The sequence below is a fragment of the Falco naumanni genome, chromosome 9 (genome assembly GCF_017639655.2).
Source record: "Falco naumanni isolate bFalNau1 chromosome 9, bFalNau1.pat, whole genome shotgun sequence".
NCBI lineage: Eukaryota > Metazoa > Chordata > Aves > Falconiformes > Falconidae > Falco > Falco naumanni.
Genome location: NC_054062.1, coordinates 24,266,416 through 24,284,020, shown reverse-complemented (window position 1 = coordinate 24,284,020; position 17,605 = coordinate 24,266,416). Strand labels below are relative to the sequence as shown.

The 17,605-nt window shown below is 39.8% G+C and overlaps 1 protein-coding gene across 6 annotated transcripts in view; it reads right to left on the bottom strand.

The window, feature by feature from the left end:
* The window catches only part of BTRC (beta-transducin repeat containing E3 ubiquitin protein ligase), a 116,816-nt gene that overhangs the window by 77,572 nt on the left and 21,639 nt on the right, over nt 1–17,605 (bottom strand). For 3 of the 6 annotated variants that reach the window (XM_040606005.1, XM_040606007.1, XM_040606006.1), the window contains one exon: nt 11,468–11,575. The exons of the other annotated variants lie outside the window; for them this stretch is intronic. In XM_040606005.1, the coding sequence (XP_040461939.1) occupies nt 11,468–11,575 (108 nt within the window). The remainder of the gene's footprint in view (nt 1–11,467; nt 11,576–17,605) is intronic. 6 annotated transcript variants of the gene reach the window in all.

Here is a 17,605-nt window from a genome sequence, read left to right as displayed (position 1 = left end):
CCATCTCACTGGTGTCACTATAAAACTCCGTCCCTTCCCATCCCTACACTTATTTTATTTTTTCCAAAAAAAACTCTCATTCCAAGCTTTCCTGTCAAGCAGACAAAAAGACCTCCACTTCTTGTCACACCCCTTCCTTAGAGTCCATGGCTTTCTCATTCCCGAACACCTAATTCAACCACACTGTCCTCATCTCACTGTACTTTTCTGCTTTCCTTGTATTTTCCTTCCCATTTTTCACTGCAGGATAAGGGAGAAGGAGATACAAAACAAAGGCATGAAGCAGAAGTTGCCTGCCTAAAGTCAAAGTGACAGCATGGGGGAAGAAACCCCAAATTCTATCCCCCACACTGTGTTAACTGTTTAGGCATGGTTCCTCCTCAAAACAGCAAATGAAAGCAGGCCGCTTGTTTAAAGAAATGGCCACTCTGTGATCTCACTGCAGTGTTAGATTGGTGTGAATTCACAGCACGTTTTCTAGAGGCACCAGTATCTTTATGCCTCAGACAATGTAAGCCAGGTGATCCTGCAGCCCAGGCAACTTGGTTTTCAATCTAAAACAGGTTCGAAGTACCTACAGAGTTACCATATGTTTGGGTGACACAGCTCCACCTCCCCAATGTGCCTCACAGTAGTAATTTGTCCACACAGGCAGGCCTCAGAGCTTTTTCCAGCTTTCCTTACAGGAAGCATCATCTACCACTGGACTATGGGACAAATTTAGTTAATTTCCAATATATGTTGTGTTTACTTCCATACAGTGCTATTGAAAAACCTCACTGCAGATACCAAAAAGAAAAAAAAAAAAAAAGTGCAAATCTAAACATGTTGCAACCTTCCATGACATCAAACAAAAAAAATTTTAGAATCTTCTAATAAAAGAATGGAAAAATCACAAATTAGGCACCACACATAACATTCAGCTAGCAAGCACCGCAGACTTTTAACAGCTGCCTCCCAAGAAACAAACGCCTGGGTCCCCCTGATTTGGCTAGACGACATTTGAACGTGGTAACACAACAGCCCCTCCTGTAACATTTCCATTTAAAAGCTCACTATTAGGTTCTGCTATTACAAAATAATTCCAACTCCAAAACACCATTTTCTTGAACTAGAGCAAGGAGTTACAAAACGTTATTGCACATCTCATTCTGCCGGGTGAGGAAGAAGACTTGTACCTGCTATGGAGACCATCAAATGGGGTGGGTAGTCAAGCAATCAAAGAAGGGAAGATAAAGGCATATATAGTCTCTTGCCTTCAGATACCTTGGGGCTAAACAAACATTTTTGTTCCTATAGAAAACTATACAGCTCTAGATCACTGCCTATTGAGATCCACTATTTGCAGCTTTTTGCTACAACATAAATGGCTTATTAAACCTACAACATATCTGTTTTAGTTAACTTCTTGGTGAAGAGGGGCCAGGAAAACAAAATGTACTTAAATGCTTTTTTTTTTTTTTCCAGGCTGAATGCCTTTCATCCAATAAGACATTCAAAGCAGTGACCCAGCAAATGGATTGAAAAAGCAATCTTCCGTCTCAGTGCCACATTATCATTCCTATTCAGTATTCTCGGTGAGATATCTCAATCAGCTGGATGTGTGTGTAAGTGACAGCGCAGCCCATTGCTGGGTTAATTAAACATTTGACTTTAACACCCTCCCCGTCATTAAGCAAATAAAAACAGATAATTCAAACTGCACTTCATCCACAGGGTACACAACATACATGTCAAAATTAAGAGAGTCCAAGGCCCTCAGGGAGTTCTACTCGGGGAGGTAATCAGTTTAAATCTTATCTGGTTTATCAATTATTCTATTGATTAAAGCAGGGTGATTATACAAAACTCCCTCTTGCCACATGGGATACATGTCAGCAGAGCAGGACAACACAGGGAGGCTCAAAAACAATTTAAAGAAAATACAGACAGATGAGTAACAGTCTATTAGTACATGCCAGCAATCCATAGATGGAAAGCCTGATTCTTCTTCGTAAGCAAGTGAATTTAAGTCCTTCCAAATTAGAGTGCCAATGTTGTTCCTCATCTGCTTTAAATCAGATCTGTATGTTGAAAGGGCAACATTTCTTAGTTTTAAGCAGATGATTTCTTGCCCAGTATCTGAAACATGTTTTATTGATACTGGTCTTGGAACATAACAAAGACACCAAACACAAGAAATCCCAGACTTTTAAAAGGCTTTGTACTTACCTATCAATGACTATCAAAAAGTGGGGATGGAAAGGGCATTCTTGGTACTTGAACTCTCCCATATACATACATGACATAGCCATAAGTGTTGCATTTTAACGATTAAAGTGTGACAGCTCATCTCAGACATAAAAAGATTGTGTTTTGGAGATTTTGTTGTTTTCAAGCCCTGCAAAGTGAGGCATTAGCAGCTGTGGGAGCTGCCACCACCACATTCTCCTAATTTTCGACAACCCCTTACACAAATCCCACTGTAGCACTTCTTACCGCCATCTTTTCTCTTTAACTTAGTTTTCTCTCTAAACTTTTTTCTTGCATACAGCCACAGAACACAAAGCAATTCCAGTCCAGTAACATTTTGTTTCAAGTTTTATTGCCATATCCTAAACCGGCCTGTACAAGTCTTTGCCATACACATAAACATCAAAGACCTTTTAAAATTGAAACATTGCAGTCCAGGAAAAAAACAATTCAGATTTATTTCTAAAAGTTCCCTCAAAACAAACAATTAGCAGCAGAAGAAAGATCAGTTTTGAACCAGGGACACTTTCTCTCTTCCCCGCCCCCCCCCCCCCCCCCCCCCCCCCAAACTCTTTCATAACAGTCAGACTGGTAGCACAAACTATTTATTAGTCAACTCACCACATCTCAGTTTTTAACCAGGGCAGAGGGAATGAACCACAGTGGTCAAAATGCCAAAAACCAGAGAGCCCCGATGGCCCACTGGCCAGTGCTGCTGGAACTACACTCACAGAAATTTCAAGAAACAAGGACAGCTAAAAAGCAGGCCTGAGGTATGTTCTTGCCCTTCACCTTCAGAAAGCGATTATATGCCACTCCATATTGGCACTGCGTGTGCATCCAACCATACTTCAGCCTCTTCTTCATAGATCTCTTGTCTTCTTTGGAAGCAAACTAGAAGCCTGCATTAGCATGCTGTATTTTACTTTCACCACTAGAAATACTGAGGGTGCTATTTGTAATTGTATTCTTTTAAGAGGTTTGTTCTCTGCAGCTGTTTTCTGCTTGCAGTGTATTTTGTGTAATCAGCACATCATCATAAATACATTGGCTGTTCCCCCGAGGGAAGCTGTCACTGTTTAATTTACAGAACAACCTGGCCAATGTGAATTCTAACACTACAGCACTATGGCAAGAAGTTACCACACTCAGAAAAACAGGTTTCTATGAATTTTTATATCAAGAGCTGGTCCCAGGACAATTTAGGTTCTAGAAATAGATTGTTTTTAAAAGCACTTTATACACTGGATGGAATGGATTCTTTCCCACTTACAGCTTATTAAGGCAGCACAGAACTCACCCTCACATTATTTTAAAGGTGATAACGCCAATCCCCCCAACATGACCATCTTCACTTCTGACTTCTACCAAAAGAAGGCACTGTATGTAGGTGTCCTATGCTACACGCCAATTATTATTATTATTTTTAATTAAGAACATCACAAAACATCAATGTGTTAGTTGTCTTCATTTGCACAAGGGAGCATACTCTCTTGCAAGGTCACATGTTATTACCTACATCAAAAGGTTGCTGCACAGCTTATTACTCTGAGTATGTGATAGAAGAGCAAGGCATATTCCTGAAAGAGTAAAAATGTATGCAGCTTTATTGGCTGAATGAAGAGTTGCTTCCTTTGTTTGCTGGATACATGGTTGTATTTTGAGAGAATAAATCACAATGATTTTTGTAGAAGATTGGCAAAAAGCCGATGGTTGATCTTACGATATACAGGCACAATTTAGAAAATTCCACAATGGTACCAAATTATATTCAGTCAGTTAAGAACTAAACATGAACTCCAAATAAACATTTGGGCAAACCCAATGAGTTACTTGGATATTTCATCAGCAATGGCTGCTAGAAGCAGTCTACCAGACTACTAGGAAAGGGAGTCAAGAAGGCTGACAATCTGATGTTATTGTTTTTAATACTTTATTTATATATAAATATAAATATGCAAAAGAGAAAAAACTACAAAAGTAAGTAAAATCAAAACAAATTTAATGGATAAATTTGTTTGGGAATTCTCCTCTAAAAGCAACACAAATCTATTTCATACATTTAAAAAAAAAATCTGCATTCTATTTTTGGGGCAGCAGGTTGTTAAACAAATTTCAATGAAACTGAAAATTCCCAAGTTCTGTGTATAGCAGCACTTTGCTAATTCTCAGTGCCAATTAGAAGCCCTGTTTAACATCACCAGACACAGGGCAAGTCTACAAACATAATAAAGAATCACGCACATCATGGAGTACTGGTTATGTATTTTGACAAGCATAGTTTAATTTTACTTAGTTTGCAGAGCATTCTAGTAAATTATTTTCATCTATTCGAAAAGTAGCAAAACCCAAGGAAAAACCACTGAAGCAAAATAAATACCATCTTATCTCTGATACAGTTTATGAGGATGATCTACCAAACATACAGAAAGCTGAGTGGAAATGGCTGGAATTGTATGGAAAACTGAGTAATTTCACTGCCTACAGAAGAAAGAATACAGGATAGAGAATATCTGACTATTTTTGTGCACTATATGATTAGTAGCCAATAGAAAGCAGAGGAAATAAAAAGAAATCCACCTGACAGTACAGCAAAGTATCTCTTCGAGCTATGAATTTTAAGATTTAGCAAGTGCATTTCTACTCAGTGTTTGGGGTTGGTCTTCCTGAAATTTGCACGTGGTCACACAATATCTGATTTCAAAGAAGAAATAATTCATTTTGTTCTCCATATCCATGTATGCCTTTAAAGTTATTCCGAACTACCTCCACATGTTATATTTACCAGGAGTCACTGAATTCTAATGTTGGCTTACATGCTGGATGATAAAGTACTTCACGACTTCTCCAAATCTGTGGTAAAAGTCCATATTTTAATTTTCAAATTAATGTGGTATTAGCTCTTTACCAGTTCTGCAGAAATAGGCAAACCTGATCTTGTGCAACTGGCTCCCTCAGAAACACTGCCCACCTAGCCACCACACTCAAAGCGATAACCCAGTCAAGTGATTTATAGCGGACTACGCCGGTGCGCGGCACACAAACATTTATAACTGCTTCAAGGGGACCGCAGCGAGGTATGCCCGATGCCTCCTTTCTCCATATAAAGCAAGAACGAATAAGATTAGACTTGGGAAGCCCAGGGAAAAGTCACAGAAGTGCCATTAGGAAACGCAAGGCATGCAGCAAGGGGCGGCAGCCGGCCCGCAGTACCGGCCGCGGCCGTCGGAGGGCAGCACAGTACGCGGGATGCCCGCGCCCGCCGCCCCGCCCCGCCCCCGCGCACGTGCGCGCTGAGCGCGTGCGCGCACCCGCACTGCCTGATTCTAATTCAATTAGCACAGCCTGCAACTCCAGAAAAAGAGTAATTCAATTAGTGCGTTGTGGAGCTCTACAATACCTCCAAGCAGATGTTCACAATCCTGAGGAACTGGAGCTAGCTTTAAAAATACCTGTACGCCTTCGGTGTGGCGCTGCATATGCCATTTGTCACTACGGCTTGATACACCTTTCTGACTTCTAACAAGGGAGGAAAGAAAACTCGGATGAGTTTTGTATAATTTTTTTTAAACTAACCAGCCAAACTAATGCCAGTGTGCTAAAGACCTTGCCCTCTCCTTACCAGGAAGGGCACATTTCATAGTAATGAGACCATTAATGCAGAAGCTAAAAGGGAGGGGGGGGGGGGGAGGGCTTTTAGCTAGAATGCAGTTTAAATTAATCATCATGCAGGGCATAGTGGGGTGGTGTTTCTCAGTGACAGATGCTGTCATACTTCTTGATACTCAGACTGAAGAACTAATAAAAAGCATGTGCAACTTCTGACGATCAGTACAGGTGCAGAATAAACACCAAATTTAAATCATTCTACCAAAAAAAACCCAAACCATCTCCACTGATCCACAGAGAAGGACTTCTTTGCCACCTGAAAGGAAGGAAGCATCTTACCTGAGAGCTGTGATTATTACAGCACAAGCTGGGGACTCTCAGAGTACAGTGGGCTTCCCAGCACCACCGAGCAACAGCACAGGTTATGCCACCAGCCAGAAAAGGCCATTAGATTTAAAGGGGGATAAACACTAAATATGCCTAACAAAGCTGTTCTGTAGTCACTGGGCATTTACTTTATTTAAAAAAAAAAATAAATCCCCAGCTAGGATAACCCTCATGGTCATCCTACAGCATAGCTCCCAAAAGTCTGAACCACAGACAGGGACTGGAGTCAAGTGCAAAAATTACGCAATTAATTTGGCTTCATTTCTGCTCCTTCTCATGTCCCCTCTCATGCCTTTATAATTGCTCCTGCCAGGTGGTAAGATGAGGAGAAACAGGAGCAACTGCTGCCTAACACCTCCAACAAGAAACTTTGCTTAAAAAACCAGGTGTCACATTGTGGCAGTTCAATATTTCATAGCCAATACAAGGAATGTGCAACAACACTGCAACTTTAAATCTTTGCCTCCCGTGTCAGTCTCTCTCCTCTCATTGTAATGCCAAAGGGAACAGCAATCAGAGTGGAGATGTTCAACGTGATAGAGGTCAGGACACCAGTGGATCAACGTACCAGAAACACGACCTTGTTTATTTTTTTCCCCAGTATTATTGTTTACAGGGTGCTTTGCTCATGTACCTTGTGGTTCTTAGCTAAAAGATGAAATTACAGCCCAGGATGAAGCGCTCAGGCACACATCCAATTTGTGTTTCCATCTCAGAAAACAAAAAGCTTCTGAGGCCCTCGGGCTGCCATTCAAACTTGGAGAGGCTGACATTTTTAACAGCATGAACCAGAGACTGGCAGAGGGAATGATCTAATGCATTTCTGACTTGTCAATCAAAGATCTCACCTCTGCTGTCTTGTAAACAGTTGGGGGCCACCTAACGACATTCATAACCAGGGGAGAGCCTGCCACCAGCCGGGGGGGTGCTGCAGCCACATGCTCTGGCTATTAGTCACCAAAATTATGATTCCATTTGAGGCGCACCATAAACAGCCCACAGGCAGATTTCACATGGCCACTGGGAGAGCATGAGCGGGGAATACAACCCAGGCTTGGTCGAGGACAGGCACATCTCCACACCAACGGAGTTTGTTGACTGGACACCCCATCTCTCTCCCAGTCAGAGACAGCACTACGCACGCCAGCAAGCATTGGCTCCAAAGCCAAACAATTTCCTACAAATGCATTTCTGAGCATGCAGTTTGCCCACCCCAAGACTTTAGCTTTAACCTCCTGTATAACCATAAATAACATACTACTAGTCACATTAACACTGTATTTCCTGACAATAAAATGCCAACTTTTAAGGCAAAAATGTAAGAACAGGTTGAAGGAATTTTTCTAACAATTTACTGACAATGCTACTTCAACAAAGCTTCCTCTTCCTATCACAAAAATATGAACAAAAAAAAATTGAGAAATTAGTTTGTCTCTTCCTTACGGGTACAACAGGCTTCCATCACTACACAGCCCATTTACAACTTTCATGCTCTCACCTGTTTCCAAAAGCAATCTCAGTCCAAAGAAAGGGGAGGCGTACATCATATCCACACTGCACAGCACTAGGGGTGCTCCTGTTCACTTCCATTTGCCTAGCACAGCATGCCCATGCTTTTCTCAAGCAGGACACAGCTTTCTGCCCAGACTAAAGATGACACCCCTTGCTTCTGTAAAACCAGGCAGAAGTTAGTCCCCCTCATCTGACAAACCCTGACATGTAGTTCTTTATAATCAAGACCTTCTTCACTTCAAGTAAAGCAAAATGTGAATTTCTGGCATTCCTGAGAGATATCTCTGTATTCAACAAGATGCTGCTACCTCTGCCACAAAAGTTAATCCTCCTCTGACTACTAGAGTCTGTTACAGAAGTAGAGATTCAGCTCTGGCAAAATAAAGCTGACAAGACAACTCTTCACTTTTTTACTTGTGCCTACAGTCCAGACAAAGTAGTAAAAGCATGACTCTCGTCCCATAAAGTTTACAATCTAAACTGGAGCTGGTATTTGTGATGGGTGTCAATTAGGTAAAAAAGAAGAGCTGGACTGTTCTCTGATTACGCTGGTACATAACCTTTAGCAAGATTTTTAAATTGCTCCTTAAGTCTCCTTGTTTATACAGTAGCTTACAGAAATAAATTAAATACTGTGGTCTTCTGCAAACCTGGAAGGATTAATACAATCATCTCCTTGGCATATTTGATGGGTGTAATTGTAAATCAGAATTTTCAAAGAACTGCAACTACTAAAAGCAACATAAATAAAGCTTTGTGAGCCTGCATGGAAAAATATTCTAAAAGGCTAAGTATATTCAAATAAAAAATGTCATGAAAGCAGACACCTGTTGGCAACATCTGGAAAGTTCCAAAGCAGGTATTTTAACAAAAATAATATACTCTGCATAAATTTATTTTTTTTATTATTAAGAGAATCTACATGCAACCTAGTTTTCAGTTGCTTTGTAGAACAGTAAAATTTGGCACCCAAGCCACTGAAAATGGAATGGCTGGCCGCCTTCTCTTGTCAAAATACCCTCTTTGACCCCTTCCCACAGTGCCTTAATAGGAGTTCATGTTCCAATTTGCTGTCATCCTCCAACATGACCTCTATGAAATTCAGTTACACAATAGACTATCAGTTGCAAAGCTGTTTGAGATAAAAGTTGTTAAGAACCACCGTTTCTAGCTCTTTATTCACTCATTCAGGGGTTTAGCCCTAAAACCTTTCCCACTGTGGGAGGACTGCCAAACAGAGCTGATGAACCAGAAGATCCTGTTTTCACACAAGTATCTCCAATAATAAAAACACACAAAGAAGGAAAATTAAGTTATTGGACATATTAACAGAAACACCTCTAAATCAAATATCTGCCAATGTTTCTCATGAGGAGTCAGCAGGGATTTAACCGAGCTATTCAAAAAGAGCCTCTTTCCACATTTCTGCCTGAGCATCTGAAGGTAAGCATGTAAATAACTAAACAAATTCAGCAGTGACTAAGTAGCCTTCCAGATGGCATCTTCTCTTTTGCCACAAGCAAAGAACATTGATATGCTTCTCCAGTTACTTCAAGCTTGCTACAGAAAAAAGAAAATAATATGAGAAAATTTGCTGGGCTGCAAGGAAGTCTTCAATGCTTTCCTGAAGATTTGATACCAAAAAAAGCATTAAAGAACAATGAAATATTGCAATATCACAGCTTCAAGCAGGCTCCAAACCACTCCGCATGCAGACTTCTGCAACGGAAAATGCAGAAGCCATGCCTCAGAGAGGGGAAATTTCTTCAAACCATTCAAGTTAATGAGGATCAAAGCCCATTGACAAAAATGGACTGAAATATGGATGACTCGCTGCTGCAGAAGCTGTTGCTGGCAGTTTAGTTTCTCTCTCAATTGGCACTAAATGCATTCTTCAACATAGCAGACAGAGTGCTGTGAAGAGTACCAGTATACCATTTTAGATGGCAAATGGGGCAGACTTCCCCAATTCCCATGGTCACTAAACACACATGGAAATGTCTCAAAATCTGCAGGAATGTAAATGTCAAAAGTCCTACTACTCTCCCAAGAAGGCAGTACACACTGAATGGTTGTGCAGCTGATTCATTTGACCCCAGACATCAATGCACTGCATTAGCAGAAAAGTTATTGTTCATGTCTATCATTGGCAAGAACATACTGAGCTAAAAGAGGCTAATTTCCCTTCCCCTTTGTAATATATGCTTATTCAGAGTAATCAAAAATATTTCAAGTAAAAAAAAAAAGGAGTCCCAGTTTGAGTTTATAAACTGTCTTCCTGCTAAGGTTTTCTAAAACCTGAGCTTAAAGAGCGCTGAGATTTATTCAACAGCTGAAAGCCCAAAAAATGAGGCCTATCCGATTTAGTCAAATTATGCAAATCAGGATTAGAAGTAGGAGTCTAAACTCTGCCTGTTGTCTCCAGAGTCCTCTTAGACTAATAAAAAATCGTCTTCCTCCTCCCCCACAGAAAGCTCCACTAAAAGCTTGCTTCAGCAAAGGAGGCCTGGCAGGACACCTTCCAGAGCCCATCAGTGCTACTGCTGGGTCAGCAAAAAGAGTTGCAGCAAAATGATGCAAGACACTTAAACCTCCCAAGACTGATAGGATTATTTCCACAGTACTCTCCTAGCCCTGGAAGCAGGAAGTCAAATTCAAAATAATCTTCGCGTGCTGTCCTTTAGAGGCAGATAATTAACTTTAACCAAACTGACTGAAAATTTCAGAAAGATTCTAGCTTACTCATTACATCTGTTTTTGCAAGATGCTGGTGAACAAAACTCTCTGCCACAGGTTTGGTCAGCAGTAGCGTAATCCAGCAGCATAAACCTTGAAGTAAACGTTCATGCTACCATGAGCCCCAATAAACACACTCTCTATAGAGACACTCCTAAGGTTCCTCAGTCACTTAAGCTCACACATCTCAGAGAGAGCATCCGATATAAAAATAACATCTCTGCTGCCCGGTCTCTGCTGTTTACATGCACATGTCATCGTAAAATGCTTGCAATGATCTTCAGAGCCTTGTCTAGGTTTCTAGATGCTCACCCAATAGCTGCCTCTCTCTCTCGCTCCCCACAGAAGAGTGTGTGCATTTTGTAAGACTCCCTGGCCACCTGAAGCACCTGAACAATCTGTTTGGCAGAAACCTGTCTCATGACAGAGCAAAGCTTAGATCTAACAAATTCTGAGACCAAAGAAAAAAATAAGTTTCCTTTATTTGCCTTTTGATTGACAGCTTACTTGTACAATAATTTTCTGTGATCAAGATGTCCAGACTACTGCTAACAAACCTGAAGTAAACAAATGCTGGCATCAGTTATCACTATGGCAATGAACCCACCCCCTCAGTCCTCTAAGTGGCAGACAAAATTTAGATAGAAGGGGAATCACTGCATGAATAGCCAGATTGGAGACTGTGTGATGGATACTGTTTGCCAAATACAATTAAGTGGTATATTTTTGACACAATTGAAAGCCAATGGAAAAGATGATGGTACCAAGCCAATTTTGACAAAATAATTATATTATATTGAGGTAATGCAAATGCCCCAGCACTGAGCTGCCCTGAATCTACACAAGATGGGTTTAAATACCAGAGATCTGCATGACATAGGCGAGGCATACAGGATGAAGTAGAATAAATGGAGGTCAAGCAAGCAAGTAAAGAAGGAGATGTACACATACACAGATGGAAAGAAAAGGAGCGGAGAGAGACAGAAAGTACCTGGAAAGCTGGGAGTGCGCCAGTCCCTGGGTTATACAGGCATCGCAGTGAGGGCATGCTGTCCGCCAGGCTGGAGCAGCCCAGCCACAGAGATCTGGGCATAGAGCACTGCAGAGAAAGGACAACTATGAGATGGGACTGTATGAGACAGGATGGCACAGATTACAGGAACTTTCAAGGCTTAGCCAAATGGCATCAACACAACTGCACCTGGCCTTAAAGACTGAGACATCTTTAAGAGAACACAAACTAGTGATGAGTCTCTTCCCTGACAGAAGCTTTACAGATGTCACAGTAGCAAGAAAAAGGCACTGTGGAACAAGAAAGTAAATTTCTGATCCACACACCAATGTGCAAGCTTTTCCAGTAACATAAAGTTTCTTTCCAATTAATCAGACCTCTTCTTCATGCACAGCCATGCTCCAGGCACAACACAAAGCAAGCAATTTTGCAAGGAAAGCAGAAAAGGAAATGACAACTTTAAATTTAATATTGGCAGGGAAAGAAAAGGTTTGGGGTTTGTCTGTAAAGGGGATAAAAGGAAAACCTGCAAGCCAAGGTGAACAGGAACTTGGTGACACTTTATAGGAGTTTCATGTTTCTGCTTGCCTTGTTATTTGTTAAATAAAATACAATTATTATAACAAATTGATTCTGTTCCTCCAAACAGAAACACGAAAGAGGAGCCAAAGCAGCCAATCAAGGAAAATACTAGCCATTTTGATAATTAAAGCCATTACCCCTGAAACATAGTGAGTTGCTTGTTAATTTTACACCACTACTATTAAATTTAGGGATATATTATGATAGAAATTGCTCTACCGGCCACAGAGGTTTTGATGCCATAAGCACTGCTGCATTTGTCTAATTACTGGCAAGGCAGGAAAAAACAAGTATATTTTAAACTGGCAGATAGCTAAGAAAACTGTAGGATATGACAGATTAAACATTAGAGATTTCAAACAGTCATACTCTTTTTTGCAATCCTATCTCTCCCCCCCCTCCCCCTTTTTTTACAGGGGGGATGGGAGGAAATCTGAGTGGAAAGGGCAGCTGGAATGGGTATGAAATGACAGCTGCCTTTTGAGCCACTGTTTCTTGCTGCTCTTAAGAGGGCTAGAAAACCTCATACAATCTAGCACTAAATTAGTATGTAAGAGGTATATAACCCATCCTTGAATGAGCAGAAAGGTGATCACCAACATCCATAACCTAGTACTGTACAGACAGGCACTGAGAGATTAACCCTGTCTATCACCACATTCTTTGCTGTACTTTGTTGCAATTTACACTGCTGTTCCAGAAACGCTATTACAAACTGCTGGGGAACATAACCTATACAAATGTGTTCATTAGAAGTTTATGATACCTCAAAATAAATTCCTCACCTCACTTTTTGTAAAGTCAAGACTTTTTAAAAAAAAAAAAACAAAGCACCAAAAGTACCAAAACTCAAGAACTTGAGTACTTCATATCACATGCATTTGTAAATAATGCCCCTCCCAAAGACAAAAAAAAAAAAAATCACAGCCGTAGTATAATGAGCCACAAAAATCTGAGCCATATTTCTGTCTGCCATCCTAACCTCCTAGAAAAACAGTCCCACATACAAAAACCTTCCAAATGCCAGCAATCTTTTCTTTGTAATACAATATGTATCACTGCAGCTATTAAAAGCTGTTGTGACAATCAGCCTTGAAAAAAAAAAATATACATGAAGTGGACATCTATAGTCAAGCATTTCACCAATTTAATAATACAATTACTTAAATCAAAGTTGTTTATTACTCTCCAAGAACATCACAGTAACAAGGGAGATTAACTACAGCATGGTACCTTTGATGATGCAGAGCAAATTCGCAAGGTAAGCATCAGCTGCTTACCATTACCCACCCCATGATTCATAATATAATACAAAATAAATACAGGGTAATTTTTTTTTTTCCCCCCATTCAGACTTATCAAAGTCTTACCCCAATCATTTATTCCCTCTTATCAAGCCTTCCCATCCCTTGTGCTGGCTCAAGTTTTCATACTGTGATAATGAACTCAAAGAACTGATTACCATTAAAATTGATTGACAACATAAAAGAAGTTACTTTAAATACTTGTACTGACCGAAGCATGGAAAGACACAGAGGCAGGAAAAATGAGGACCACTCTAATCAGTGGAAAAGCAAGCTTATCTTGCTTTGAAGTTTATGTGAGATTATGGCTCAAGTCGGAGTCACCACAAACTGCAGGTAGGGCACTCCATTGTGCCAGGGTACTTACAACATAATGAAATGTCTTCCTCTAAAACTGCCACAATAGCAAAGGAAAACATTGGAGATCTATTCTGCAGAACTCTCTGTACCTCCAACAGATATCATTACTCACCCATGCATTCCCACTGCTTAGTATTGTTCCAGAATTAGGAAGTATGTGGTAAAAAATTACCAACACCTTAAGTAACTTCCGAATCTGCCTCAGTATATAATAAAATTTGTATCACTGATACAGTTCTGTTACCAATTTTAAAAAATAAGTGTGAAGTTCCACACAGAGTGGGAGAAAATGTCATTCCTGTACTTGCCTTTTACCTATTGAAGGAAGCAGAGACGCTAAATTACTGGTGGTGACTGAAAGAGGCTTATTCACAAGCATGAACAAAAGGCCCCAGGTGCTTCAATAGAAACAGCTTGTGTGTAAATCAGATGAGTGACCCAACAGAACAACTTCATTTACAGCCTGATCTCTGAAAAATCTCAACAGCCTCTATCCCCATCCACTGAGCAAGCCACGCATCAAACACTCACTTTTGTACTGTCAGCTCCACAAACAAGGGACTGGCCTCAGTGTTCACTACTTGAAAGCTGACTGACAAAATCCTCTCCTGGACTCAAGTCAATCTACATTGATTCTTCAAAACAAAGACAGAGAGGCACGGTGGTTGGACCACAGCCAAATGGGAATGCTGATATTGCTTGCTAAGTGCTGGGCCAGGATGCAGCAGACTCTCTACCTTCCTGACTCCCGATTGCATTAATACTTCAGACATCTGCACAACTTTCAGACCCAGAGACAAAAAGCTTTTCACTTATAAAAGCATCTTTAGTACACATTAAGTGGCCTAAGATAGGGAATTATTTGACAAAAACACAAAAATCAGTTGGAAAAAGGAACTGTAAGACCCACCCCTTGAACTCTGAAATATAGGGAAATATATATTCCCACTACAGAAATATAGGGAACAGTTTCAAACAAGACCAGCATCCTCCTCCTGACAGGGGCTGGTACCAGCTGCTCCATCGGTGATTAAAATGGGCTTGCCTTATTTTGAATTAAAACAGGCTAGAAGCATTCACAGTCACTGGCTGAGCCGAGTGGGCAGTAACCACGAGCTGAAGGGAAGCCGTATTTTAAGCTATTCAATTATTCTTGTAACTATATTACAAGAACATTTTTGACTACATCAGATGTTCCACCTCTAATAGCCTACCCTCTCTTCCAATTACCTGATGTCCTAAAGACAAATCTCAATACACACTCAATGACTAAATTTTTGCCAGTACTAAATATTGGTTATTTACTTTATTTGCTATTGCATTACTAGATTATACATTACCATTTCAGACTGTTGGGGGGGGGGGGGGGTGTGTTGGGTTGTTTTTATCAAATTTGTTCTCTTCTAGTCCTTCAGCAAATACAATATACTAAGGGTAACTAACACAGTTTTAGTAAATTGTGTTACAGGTCAGAAATATATCACCTTGTCCTGTAAAATTAAGTGGGCTCTACATGGTGAAAAAACCAAAACTTTTTGAACTACTACAATTTACAGCTATAGTCCACAGGTATGAAAGCTCAAGCACACTGTACTGAACTCACTGTAGAACAAGAACAACAAAAAAAACCCCAAACAATTGCCTAAGGACATTTTCTTTACAAACACTTCAGAGAAATTAATTAGACAGTAGTACAGAACAACTGTCTTTAATTGTGGTGCATTTTAACATGATAAAGTATAATAACCTATTATCCCTGTCTGAACCCTCCCCTCAACTTTATGATAACCCCTGTGCCTAGAACACCTTTGATTTACAGGCAACCTGACTTATTTTTGCACATCTTCACAAGTTAGTGGCAAAGCCAAGAAGGAAACCACATTTTTTTCCAAGGGCTGATTTTTGGTCAACCATACATAATACTATTTCAAAGCTTTCCTAGTTCAGATTTACGTCCCTTTTAGTACAGTGTCCACTGCATTATGCAGTTGAACTCTAAAGATAAACCAGTAACAATTCTTATTCTTTTCGGACATGGGAATTAAGATCCTGTTCACCCAATATTCTATTTATGCTCCTTAATGAATATATGATACATGTTGACGAGCTGAAGAGTTTAAAAGCTGAGAGAAATGGGACTTCTTCTGGTTGGTCCAGTTGATCATAAGCCAGGGAACTGGCTAAGATTGTACAAAGCAAAACAGAAACACAAGTCGTAGTTATTACAAACAACAGAAGAGGGGAAAAAAATGCTAGAAATTCTACCACCCAAACTGGAGCAGATAAAACGTAAAGGATGCTCTGAAGAGTGTTAGAACTAACCACACCAGACCTAAGCTTGATATGAGGAGACAGATCTTTCCCCACCTCCTCTTTTCATCACTTTAGAAAGTGAATATGGGATGTTCACATTTTAATCCTTCACAATGTTTTATTAAACACACACTCAGATGTTACTAGGATTCTTAATATTCACAATTATTTTATCAGATAACACAATAAATGGGAGAACAAACCCCAATACTTTTCAATCCCACTCAGATCCTCTTTTGGCCACATATTTAACTAAGCCCATGCCAAAAATACCACACACATCGCTTCCACATTGTGTCCAATGTGCACTATTCCTGTCACCACAGCATGGAATACATTGTATGAAACATATCAGATAAGACAGCTGCTATTTACATTACAAATGTTGGTATCATGAAACTTAATAACAATTCCAGAAATTTACTCCTGGCTAAAAAGTGGTTTTGGTTCCTTTCTTTGGTACACTTTTCATCCTTTTGACCTCTCACATATATATATAAAAATGAAAAGGTATCTCTTATTTTTCCCTCTACAGTTCAGAGAGGTGTTCTCTTTGATTAAATATACATGATATAGGTAGAAAAAAAAAGAAAATAAATTCCTAGTGCATCTTGTGTACTTTCACAATTAAAAAACCCTGCCATACATACTTCGTTTTTTAGCTTGGGTAGCACTTGATCATATAGGCTTTTTATCTGAGAAAAAGGTATATGATATGGCTTCAAAAAACCCTGCAAAAATGGAATGAAATTTTTTTTGTTGTTTGTTTTAATATTAGTAGGGTTTTTTTGTGGGGCTTTGTTTTTTCTTTTCTCTTCCCCCCTATCCCAACAGTGGATACAAGGCATACTAAATACATAATTACATGAGAGAGCCACCCAGCTTTCCAAGGAGCCATTCCAGTGAATTGTGTAAATAATACGCCTTTAAAATCCCTAACATATGAATACAGATTTACCAGTTATGGAGCAGTTATATACCTGAGAGACAAGAATAGCCATTTTAAAAAAAAAAAATCCTGCCTAATTATGAACTTACCAAAGAGACTAGCATGGCTCAGAGCAAATTAATACTTTTATGACTTTCTTCAAAAGTTTTTTGCCTGTTTTCATTTGAAAATAAGAAAAATGTTAAAACCTGTAAGTCTTAATTAAGCCAAAAACAATGGCCAAAATTCATACAGTTAAAATTTACACCTTAGAGCCCCGACCACCATTGCCTGCACTTTAAACAGGATAATTCTTCCTTTGTCACTGGTAGTCTTTTTCTTTAAAGTCGTTCCATGGTAAGAAAAGGAATACATAAAGAGGCAACTACAATACTCCTTGGAGTGCTACCATGAGAAGGATGAACTCCCAGGGTTCAACTAGCCCACAAACTGCCAGCTCTTCTAGCTGGCACATCGTGCACCAGAATTGTGAAGGGCAACATGCAGCTGCTGTCATAACCAGTGCTTTTCACAATTTCTCAGCTTCTACTGCATTCAGACATTTTGGTCTCATTGCCCCAAGCATGTATGGAAGACTATTAAAAGTGGCTTGTGCTCTTGTTTTGCAAT